Below are 11010 nucleotides of genomic sequence, written 5' to 3'. Positions count from 1 at the left end.
ACTAGGGGCTCAGCCTTGAAGGGGGAGGAAGAGCTGAACAACGGACAAAAGGGAAGGATTTGTTTCTTTGTTCAGGACCTAACATGGAAAACCCGGCAAGGTACATCACCCCCTTCCCAAATTGTTTAGCATCAGAGGTGAAAGTGAAAGACGAGATGCAAAACAGGCCAGCGTCCTCTGAGTTAAGGTGAAAGCGAAAGCAGGCAGAGTCAGACTTAGAGCCCTGCAGAAGTCTTCCGCCCTTCTCGCTCCTTGCTGGTCCCACTCCTCTAACCGTCGACCCCTAATCCCTGGACTGCCGTGACCGCCCCAAGATGCTGCAAACAGCGCTAGAGGCCCGAGGGGGCTTCTCTTTCGAGAACTGCCAGAGGTGAGGTGGAGTGGTTGGTCCCGAGCTGCCTATGCTCCCCGTAAGGTCCTCCGGGAGTGGGAGCTCCAAGAGCCTTTATTACTGATAGCGAAGGGCTGAGCGGTTAACATATAGTGGGCGATTAGGTTCCCAGGCTTACTCCGGGGGGTGAGAGTTGGGGGGACGTCATGGGAGTCCCAGAAGAACCGAAACATTGGCCACTCCACTCCGTTTCTAGAAACGCTTCCTTGGAACGCACCCTCCCGGGGCTCCGGGTTCCTCATGCACGCAAGACTGGCACCACCATCGCGGGCCTTGTGTTTCGAGTAAGCAGGGGGTTGGGACTGGGAGGTATAGAGGGGCGGCCGGGGATCCGACAGGCACTGAGCCAAAAGCCTCTTTTCCCCCGCCCCAGGACGGGGTCATCCTGGGCGCGGATACGCGGGCCACTAACGATTCAGTCGTGGCGGACAAGAACTGCGAGAAGATCCACTTCATCGCGCCCAAAATCTAGTGAGAATCCCCTGCCCCGTTCTCCCACACAAGAACCATCTTCGGGTTCCCGCACCCTGTCCCCACACATCCTAGCCCCGCCCATACCGGCCCTCCCTTCGCCTTCAGCTGCTGTGGGGCTGGAGTAGCCGCGGACGCCGAGATGACCACGCGGATGGCGTCGTCCAACATGGAACTACACGCGCTATCCACAGGCCGCGAGCCACGCGTGGCCACGGTCACTCGCCTTCTACGCCAGAAGCTCTTCCGGTGCTGGGGCAGGGCTAAGACGACCCTGGGGCGGGGCCATTGAAGGATGGGCGGGGCTGAGAGGAGTTGGGACAGGGAAAAGGGCAGGGTGCCAGGTCCCGGGAGACCGGAAGGGGCCAGCCGGGGAGGAATTGGGCAAAACAAAGGAGCGGTGTCAGTCAATAGGTGCCGGACCAGAGGAAGGGGCGGGGCTCTGACCCAGGGGCGGTGTTGTAGGGGAGTAGGTCCAGGGTTTCTATGCTTTCAAATGACCATACCCACTCCGCGTTAAGGTACCAGGGCCACATTGGAGCGTCTCTGGTCGTGGGCGGTGTAGACGTGACAGGACCGCAGCTCTACAGTGTGCATCCCCATGGTTCCTATAGCCGTCTGCCCTTCACCGCCCTGGGTGAGCGCTTCTGCAGGTCCCCACGAACCCCGCCCCTGCGACCCTGGCCTTACGTTTGTTCTGCGTTGGGACGGCCCTGGCTTAACTTAGCTTCCCCTCCTGCCTGTAGGCTCTGGCCAGGACGCGGCCCTGGCGGTGCTGGAGGACCGGTTCCAGCCGAACATGACGGTGAGCGACACCTGTCAACTACGTGATCGTTAGTGGGAAGTGCACCTGGGAGTTAGGGGAACACAGAGGGACCCTGGTCTAGTCTGGAGGCCAGGGAAGGCTTCTCAGAAGAGGTGACTGAGTGGAGAGTGGAGAGAGGGTAGAGGAGTGCTATTTTCCAACAGACTATCGTTATAGCTATAGTTTTGGACTGCTGGGAGAAGTCAAAGCTCAGTGAGGGCTGTTTGGAGCTGAGGGAGGAAATGGCAAGTGGAGTCTGGTGTCTGGATTTTGTTTGGGTGGGATGGAAATCGATGATGTATGTTGTTCCCTAAGCACCTAAGACCCAGAAGAGAAAGGCAGTGACCACTGGATTAGGGGCCAAGACTACATTGATTGGGTGGATAAACCACTAGGAACAGAGCCACGAGTGAAAGTGACTCAGAAGTTTGTGAAGATGGGGGCAGTGGGGACAGGGGGTCTCTGGAGAGAGGGAGGCAGAGACCAGGGGAGGGAGATTTAGGGTCGAGATGGGGGTTCAGGAAGAGAGAGGAGTTTGGGTAAGTAGTCTGGGCTTCAAGATTAACAAAGTCCCCAGGCTGTTGAGAGTGATACCAGAAGGGTCTATCAGGCCTCACACACATATTGCCACAGCTGGAGGCCGCACAGGAGCTGCTGGTGGAAGCCATCACTGCAGGAATCCTGGGTGACCTGGGCTCCGGGGGCAATGTGGATGCATGTGTGATCACAGGGACTGGTGCCAAAATGCTGCGGACACTGAGCTCACCCACAAAGCCCATAGAAAGGTGGGAGCAAAGGTGATGGGGAGCCAGAGGGGAAGATGGACTGTAACAGGGACAGTTGGGGGCTGCAAGAGAACAGGCCACACGATAGGCCCATATTGAGTGGCCATTTCTCCTCCTTCCCAGGCCCAGCATGTACCTTTTTGCCCCTGGGACTACAGCTGTCCTGTCCCAGACAGTGAAGCCACTGCCCCTGGAGCTGGTGGAGGAAACCGTGCAGACCATGGAGGTGGAGTGAAGTAGGCTGAGGCTTGGAGCTTGGAACAAGGGGCAATAAACAGAAAATACAAACACCTGAACAGATGGCTATGTTGTTTTTGGGTAGAGGGTGCGAGCATCCAGCAGGACTCTATGGCTAAGGTATCGTCTCTGCAGGGGCCAGTCCCTTCTACGGCTCCAGTGTCTGGTATAAGAGGTGCCCTTCTCCCATCACCATAGGTGACCACCCCCTCTAGAATCTTAGTTCTGGTAAGCACTGAAGGCTCGAGATAGAAAGCTCCCTTCTGACTCCACACCATAGAGGTCCCCTGCTACCCCCACACCTTGCTTTTTTGCTGCATGTCCAGTGGTCCCCAACCCCCAGGCCGCAGACCGGTACCGGTCCCAGTCCGTGGGCCATTTGGTACCCGTCCGCAGAGAAAGAATAAATAACTTACTTTTATTTATATTTAAGTCTGAACGATGTTTTATTTTTTAAAAATGACCAGATTCCCTGTTACATCCCTCTAAGACTCACTCTTGACGCTTGTCTCGGTCACGTGATACATTTATCCCTCCCACCCTAAAGGCCCGTCTGTGAAAATATTTTGACATTAAACCGGTCCGTGGCCCAAAAAAGGTTGGGGACCACTGGTCTAGTCCATTGGGGACTGCTGTAAAACCCAAAATGCCCCAGATACTGACCCCACTTAGAAGCTCAGGACTCTCAGTCAAGTCCCTTCCTTAACCCCCAGGACTCCATAGATGGCTAACATGCTGATAGAGGAGCTGCTCCCTGATTCCAAGGGCAAGTTCTCAGAGCTGTCCTCACGCCTGCTACACCTTTGGCTGTGAAAGCCTTCTCACAACCAGATATACCTGAGGTGGTAACATGAAGCTGGGTTGTGAGTGGGGGCACTGACTCCAAGCTTTCTGGGCTAATAGGGGTCACAGCACTCATGTGGAGACAGATGATACAACACACGTATCCAACAAATACTTGCTGAGTGCCCACTAAGTGCCAGGCCCAGGTGCTGGGTGCTGGTAGCAGCATCTTGCCCTCAGAATGGCTGAGCTCCACTGGGACTTTGCAACTAACTGCCTAACTCAGGAGGTCCTACTCTAGGCTGGACAACCCTGGGCCCGATTATGCTTTATTCCCAACATTTTATTATGCATATTTTAAAAGATAAAACTATAATAGAAGAATTGCATCTATATACCCACCAGACTTGACAATTAGTACTTTTTTTATATCTGCTTTACCACATATCTATTCACCCATCCTTCTATTCAACCATTAGCTCTTTTTTTTTTTTTAACAGAGACAGAGAGAGAGAGTCAGAGGGATAGAAAGGGACAGACAGGAACGGAGAGAGATGAGAGGCATCAATCATCAGTTTTTCATTGCTACACCTTAGTTGTTCATTGATTGCTTTCTCATATGTGCCTTGACCGGAGGCTCCAGCAGACTGAGTGACCCCTTGCTCGAGCCAACAACCTTGGGCTTAAGCTGGTGAGCTTTTTGCTCAAACCAGAAGAGCCTGCGCTCAAGCTGGTCAAGAGCCTCGGGGTCTCAAACCTGGGTCCTCCGCATCTCAGCCTGACGCTCTATCCACTGCACCACTGCCTGGTCAGGCTTAACTCGTATGTTCTTGAATTAGTCAAAACCCCCACACCCATAGAAGAAAGCCATCCTACTTACCCATTACAACTTTGCACACAGAGGCCTCATCTCTCCCTTGGTTCACTCTTGACAACAAGTAGGCTGTAGATACCAGGGGCTTGCCCACATGAACCCCAAGGCATGGATGTTGTCAGAGATTCAATGATGGTCACCCTTGTACAAGTATTCTCCATACAAAGTAGGGCAGTCACCAAGGGCGCACACCTTGCCCTCCTATGTGCCAGGCGTCTCCCAGGCATCATCTTAAGAGGGTGGTCTTGTTTGACCAGCTTTGAGCAACACTCACCATCTTGAGCCCAAGGTCGCTGGCTTGAGCAAGGGGTTACAAGGTCTGCTGTAGCCCCTCAGTCAAGGCACATATGAGAAAGCAATCAATGAACAACTAAGATGCCACAACGAAGAATTGATGCTTTTCATCTCTCTCCCTTTCTGTCTGTCCCTATCTGTCCCTGTCTCTCTCTGTCACACACACACACACACACACACACACACAGAAAAAAAGAGTGTGGTCTTTGGAGCCAGACAAATGAAGGTTTGGGTCCAACCACAGCTTGTGCTGGTGGGAGAGTCACCATCTGTGTGAGCAAACTGTGACTCCTGTTCTAAAATGAGGAATCACTGAAATAGCTGTTAGAATTCACAATCTGGCCTGGCCTGTGGTGATGCAGTGGATAAACTGTCGACCTGGAATGCTGGGGTCACCAGTTGGAAACCCCAGGCTTGCCCAGTCAAGGCACATATGAGAAGCAACTACTATTAAATTGATGCTTCCCGCTCTTTCCCCCACCCACTTTCTCTCTTTCTCCCCTCTCAAATCAATAAACTCTTTAAAAAAAAATTCACAACCTGCTAGAACCCCTGTCTGGGCCACATGACCGCGGCCTTCCACAGCAGAGCTAGTACAGCTTGGTCATTCCCTTCACCAGTCAACACTCCTGGGTGTTGAGCAGGCTTCTCTGAGTCTGATGCCCCTGACAGGCCTGGGAGACTTTCCTGATCCCAGCCACCAGGTGGTCACCACAAACTTAATTTAACCATTAAGTCCTTAGGACCCAGTGCTCAGCATTTGGGGTGTGAAGTGGTTTAGGTAGCCAGAGGCCAGGTTTTGTGGGGTGGAGATGAGAAACTCACACCTGGGCTCTTTCTGATAAGTCCAGGCCTGGATTAAGGACCTTAGCCTAGAGAGACCCTGTTCCAGAATAGAACGTGAGACAGAGCTGTGTCCATACAGCTGTCCTGGCCCCATGCCTGGGACTTCAGCCCAAGGACGAGGAAACCCATAAAGCTAGGCCCAGTTCTTAGGCTCCCACTTGCCACCATGCTGCTGCTCAGCCTGACCCTTACCCTGATCCTGCTCGGCTCCTCCTGGGGTGAGTGGGCCTGGACCAGCCCTGATTCCCAGCACCAGCCCGGGCTTCCTGCCCAGGGAGTCGGGGAAGGAGCCAGACGGGCTGGAAGGGAAGCAGGTGGACAGAATGGGTAAAGGAAATGTGCCAAGGCTGCAAGGAAGCAAGAGAGATGGACAAGAGCTCAGGCCAGGCCCAGGCGCCAAGGTTTCAGAAGCTGAGAGGTGAAGGTTGGACATGTAGTTTAGGAAGAGCCATTTGGCTGCATGGAGGGGGTAGAGAGGCCAGGAGACTATCCCAGAGGTCAGGAAGACAAGTGACCTGGGCTGGAGGGTGAGGATGGAGTTAGGGAACAGTGGGGAGTAAGTTGGAGAGAGATGGAGAGTGGACAGCACTTGTGGGCTGGTGGGGTGGGAATGACCAAGACTGTGCAGGTGCCCAGGAGCTCAGGGTGAGACGGAGTACTGATGAGCCCTCTCAATTTGGACCCCTCTGGGGTGCAGAGCTGGGAGCACCTGGGAGGAGTGAGGGGGAGAGGTGGGCTGGGGTGTGGGAAGCAGGTCCTCACCAGCTCAATGGCCAGGCTGCGGTGTTCCTGCCATTAAACCGGCACTGAGCTTCAGCCAGAGAATCGTCAACGGAGAGAATGCAGTGCCAGGCTCCTGGCCCTGGCAGGTGTCCCTGCAGGTACATGCACTCTGGGGGAGGGGCAGGACCCCAGGTGCTTCATGTCTAGGCAAAGCCTGAGTTCCCCTCCCACTTTTCACTCCTGACCCCAGGACAGGAATGGCTTCCACTTCTGTGGTGGTTCCCTCATCAGCGAGTACTGGGTAGTCACTGCTGCCCATTGCAATGTCATGTGAGTGCTTCCACTCCACCTGCCCTACCCCAGCCCACGTCTCCCACTTCCTTCCTCTTAGATGCCCCTCTCTTGTTGCTTTACCCTCCCTGTGGTTGCCTAACCCCGTTTTCACTGCAGCCCTGGCCGTCATTTTGTCGTTCTGGGCAAGTATGACCGATCATCCAGCGTCGAGCCTTTGCAAGTTCTGTCCATCTCGCGGGTGAGTACCTGGGCTGCAGACATGGGAAGAAGAGTGGGCAGTACAGGTGGGTGGCTCTGGGGAGGAGAAATCCAGGGCATGCCCTGGCCTAGCCTCCTCAGCACCCATCAACCATGGCACCTGTGCTCACCCCATCCAACATGGCCTCTTCGTGGCTCCACAGGCCATCACACATCCATACTGGAATGCCCCCACCTTCAACAATGACCTGACGCTACTGAAGCTCGCTTCTCCAGCCAGGTACACAGCACGCATCTCACCAGTTTGCCTGGCTTCCCCAAATGAGGTGCTGCCAACAGGTCTCACGTGTGTCACCACTGGCTGGGGCCGCCTCAGTGGCACAGGTAGGAACTTGGGCCAAAGATCTGGGTGGGAGAGCTAGGGTGGGGACAAATCATTTAAGGCCTAACCACCCATTCCTGGCACACAGGCAATGTGACCCCAGCACGCCTGCAGCAGGTGGCCCTGCCCCTAGTCACTGTGAGAGAGTGCCAGCAGTACTGGGGCTCCCGTATTACCGACTCCATGATCTGTGCAGGTGGCGCAGGGGCCTCCTCATGTCAGGTGAGCACTGGCACCTGTCCTGTCCTCTACACTGTCCTTTGATACCCCCCACACCCTAATGCTGACTCTTCCCCTTCCTCCCCTCAGGGTGACTCCGGAGGCCCTCTGGTCTGCCAGAGGGGGAATGTGTGGGTGCTTACAGGCATTGTCTCCTGGGGCACCGGCAACTGCAACGTGCGCGCACCTGCCATGTACACTCGGGTGAGCAAGTTCAGCAACTGGATCAACCAGGTCACAGCCCAAAGCTGAGCGTACACACAGGCCCCTCCGCTCTTAATCCAATAAAGACCCCAGACTCTGTCCTCTTGTGTCCTCTGATCTGTCCTCCTGGCTCAGGGTGGGAGGCAGGGGGGGTGTCATTTCCCACTTGGACTTTGTCTTCTGGCATGCAGGTTTTGAGGAGGCAGAATCTTCCTGTAATAGTGATGCCCAGGCTGGGCCCCCATCCCTCTTCCTGGGTGACCCCTTGGTCCACAACAAGGAGCCTGGGCTGTTGGAATGGGCAGCCTTCCCTGAGGAGGGCAACCTGTTTATTGAGTAAAGAAGATACATTTACAAACTGAGTACACAAAATAAATAACTGCACATTCTCCAACCGCAGTCCATGGCATGAAGGCCCAGTTGGGCCTATCAAAGGCCCAAGTCTCCAAACTCTGTCCTCCCTTCAGGACCAGGCCTATCCTGGGCAAGAGAGGAAATAATTCCCCAGGGCTTCGGGCCCTCAGAGGCACTTAGGAAGTAGGGGGAGTTCCGAGGCCATGAGGCTTGGGCTCTGCAGTGCCGTGTGCCATGGGCACTGGGGGCAGAAGGAGGGGGTGTATAAGGCACAACTGACTTGGCCCAGAGTGGTCTCTTTGTCTTGGTTTCTCACTGGAGGTGGCACATGCAGAAAGAGGGCCTGGCCCAAGGCTACCACTGGGAGGAACTGAGAGAGGGCCAAATCCTCCTTGTTGGCAGGGGCCCTACAGGCTAGCTAAGGCTAAAGCTGGGCCCTGGCTCCTTCCCACCCACTGAAAGCAGCTGTGGAGGGAGGGTGCTTGGGTTCTAGCCCGGTTTGTGGTCGGGGAGGCACCATGACTGACACAGGGATGGTCTGGCTCAAGCCTCTGGAAAAGTAGCCACCTAATTCCACTCACCTCCAGCAGGGGCTCTCTCCAGCCTGAGAGTTGGGGCCCAGACTGGAAGGGTAATGCTGTGAAAGGAAGCGGGGACAGGCTGGACTGGGCAAGGCCAGCTGTGAGAAGGTCAGTGTCCCAGGCACTCAGGGTTCAGAGGCAGATCACACAGTTTGGCTAAGTTCCAGGGGAAAGTACATACAAGCTCAGCAGAAGGGGAGTAGAGCAGCCTAGAGACCCTCCCTCAATGCAGCAGCTCCTTCCTTCCCACTTCCTTTTGAAGGATGAAGGGTGAGCACAGTGGTCATTCCTAGGCTGCCTATACTCATGCCAGACACTAGATGGTGTCTTAACACAGCTACAGAGGAGAGAGCAGCAGAGCTTGAAGGGAAAGGGCAATGGGAAGTACTAAGGATAGAACCAGGGCTGGCACTGGAACCCTGACGGGGCTCTCCCTGGCAAACTCCTGCCCTCTGCCTTGGCCCAGGTGCCACCATCCCCCAGGTAGCAGCAGTGGGGCTCCCTTTTAATGCCCCACAGTTGGGAAGGAGGCACCTGGAGAATAGAATAGGCATCCCAGGGGAGAGGAAGGTGATGGCAGGCTCTGTAAAGATGGCACAGAGAGCAGTGGGCTGGTAGTGGGCAGGAACCCTCTCACAGTCAGACAGGCTAGAGCCTAGAGCGAGCCTGCTACCAGCAGAGCTACACAGTCCAGAAGGGCCAAGCTCCATGAGGAGCTTTAGAGATCCTGGCAAGTCCTGGGGCCAGGAATGGTCCTTAGGATCTTCAAGAAGGAAGACAAATCCTGGCTGGGAGGTGGGGCACGGTTTAGACTTAGCCAGAGGCTGATAGTCCAGCCAAGGCACAAGCTTTGTGCCTCCCTGGGCCTCTCACTGGAGTGTAATCATGAGGATCAGGATGCCATGGAATGTGGGGGACCAGGCAGGAAGGCTAGGTGGAGGAAAGGGATGTTCCAGAAGTAACTGTCCCAAAGAACCCTGGAACCACAGGACACTCTACCTGGCATGGCATTCCTTTTTGGTCTGGGGAAGAGCCAAAGGCAAGGGGTGAAGGAGACTGAAGACCAAGACCTACCCTTTCCCCAACCTGTACCAGAGCAATTACCCACCAAAAAGAACATCAATGCCAGGCCAGGCTCCCAGTTCAGGGGAGCTCCCAGCCCCCTGGGCTCCCTCCATTCTGTTACACCAAGCCCAGGGTGAGGATGGGGACTGCTGAAGGCACAGGGAAGGGGCTGTGGCCATTCACCTACCACTGGCCATACAGGCCTATCTCCAGAGAGGGCACTGGGCCCAGACAGACCCAGTGTGTGACCAAGATGGGACCATCTCACGTCTCTATCACCGCCAGGCAGCTCAGCCATTGTACTGCTGCTGGTAGCGCAGGTTGAGCTCCCGCAGCTCTCGCTCCCGCACACGGCGTGACTTGTTGGACCGCGTAGAGCGGCTGGAACGTGTAGACTGGGCAGATTTGGTGCTCTGGCAGCGCGAGGAGGCGCGTTTGAGGAGGTTCTGGGAGATGGAGCGGTGCAGATTCTTCATAGATGAAGAGGCGGCCATGCTCACCACCCACGGGTGCCTCAGGGCCTGCAGTGCAGTCATACGGGCGCCAGGGTCCACTGTCAGCAGGCGGTCAATGAAGTCCTTGGCCAGGTTGGATACGCTGGGCCAGGGCTAAAGGCCAAGGATACGCATTAGCGCGAGAGCACTCCACACTGATTTCCCCATCCCAACCATGCCAACACCACAGTGCTCAGACCTGTTTAACATATGCATTCTCCTCCTTGAGGCATTGCCTGACTCCTCCCATGTAGAACATTCTGGGCCACCCTTCCCTCAAGGCATCTGACAAGGAAAAGATGTGCTCTCCTCCCCAAGAAGCAAACTTCTAAGATTCCCTGGACTCATAAGCCTGACACAGGGAGGTGGCAAGTATCAAGACCCCCCGCCCTGCCAACTTGCCCCAGGACCACTACAACTCAGGGATTTAAATTTTTTTTTTTTTACAACTCAGGAATTTTAAAGAGACTGACCCAAATCTTCCTCCATACCCTGTGCCAGACTTTTCTTATTTTTTCAAGACAACAAACCACTTTTATTTACAAAGTTTTCAATAAGTTTAAATCTTTGAGTGGTACAGTATTACCAGCAGCCTTAGCAAGAAGATTGCTTTGGCCTCACCAGGCGGTGGTGCAGTGGATAAAGTGTCGGATTGGGATGCAGAGGACCCAGGTTTGAGACCCAGGTTTGAGCGCGGGCTCATATGGTTTGAGCAAAGCTCACCAGCTTGGACCAAGGGTTGCTGGCTCGAGCAAGGGGTTATTTGGTCTCCTGAAGGCCCACAGTCAAGGCACATATGAGAGAGCAATCAATGAACAACTAGGGTGTCGCAACGAAAAACTGATGATTGATGCTTCTCATCTCTCTCCGTTCCTGTCTGTCCCTATCTATCCCTCTCTCCTTCTCTCTCTCTGTCTCTGTAAAACAGAAAAAAAAAAAAAAAGGTTGCTTTGGAATTTGGCATGAACCATCCACTGTTTCCACATACAGGAGTGACCTTCAGATGACAT

General features: G+C 54.7%; 3 protein-coding genes across 4 annotated transcripts in view; 2 read left to right on the top strand and 1 right to left on the bottom strand.

Annotated features, from left to right (window-relative positions):
• Positions 1–182: 182 nt before the first annotated feature.
• PSMB10 (proteasome 20S subunit beta 10) lies at positions 183–2748 on the top strand. 2 transcript variants are annotated; one of them, XM_066349873.1, is made up of 8 exons: positions 187–370; positions 588–675; positions 765–862; positions 971–1111; positions 1384–1499; positions 1609–1667; positions 2301–2452; positions 2576–2748. In XM_066349873.1, exons 1-8 carry the CDS (start codon positions 315–317, stop codon positions 2685–2687), a joined length of 822 nt encoding a protein of 273 aa, XP_066205970.1. In that variant the 5' UTR covers positions 187–314; the 3' UTR covers positions 2688–2748. The 2 variants fall into 2 exon arrangements, with proteins under 2 accessions (XP_066205971.1, XP_066205970.1); XM_066349874.1 differs by lacking the exon at positions 2301–2452 and having other exon boundaries at positions 183–370.
• A 2800-nt stretch (positions 2749–5548) lies between these two features.
• Positions 5549–7604, top strand: CTRL (chymotrypsin like). Its single transcript, XM_066348422.1, has 7 exons — positions 5549–5704; positions 6264–6367; positions 6460–6539; positions 6660–6741; positions 6905–7085; positions 7172–7305; positions 7393–7604. Exons 1-7 carry the CDS (start codon positions 5653–5655, stop codon positions 7552–7554), a joined length of 795 nt encoding a protein of 264 aa, XP_066204519.1. The 5' UTR covers positions 5549–5652; the 3' UTR covers positions 7555–7604.
• Positions 7605–7795: 191 nt separating this feature from the next.
• PSKH1 (protein serine kinase H1) overlaps positions 7796–11010 on the bottom strand; it is a 36129-nt gene continuing 32914 nt past the window's right edge. The window contains exon 3 of the mRNA XM_066348421.1: positions 7796–10114. Within this exon, the coding sequence (XP_066204518.1) occupies positions 9797–10114 (318 nt within the window). The 3' untranslated portion in view covers positions 7796–9796. The remainder of the gene's footprint in view (positions 10115–11010) is intronic.

Source organism: Saccopteryx leptura, chromosome 9 (genome assembly GCF_036850995.1).
Source record: "Saccopteryx leptura isolate mSacLep1 chromosome 9, mSacLep1_pri_phased_curated, whole genome shotgun sequence".
NCBI classification, from domain to species: Eukaryota; Metazoa; Chordata; class Mammalia; order Chiroptera; family Emballonuridae; genus Saccopteryx; species Saccopteryx leptura.
This window is presented reverse-complemented; position numbering and strand designations above follow the sequence as displayed.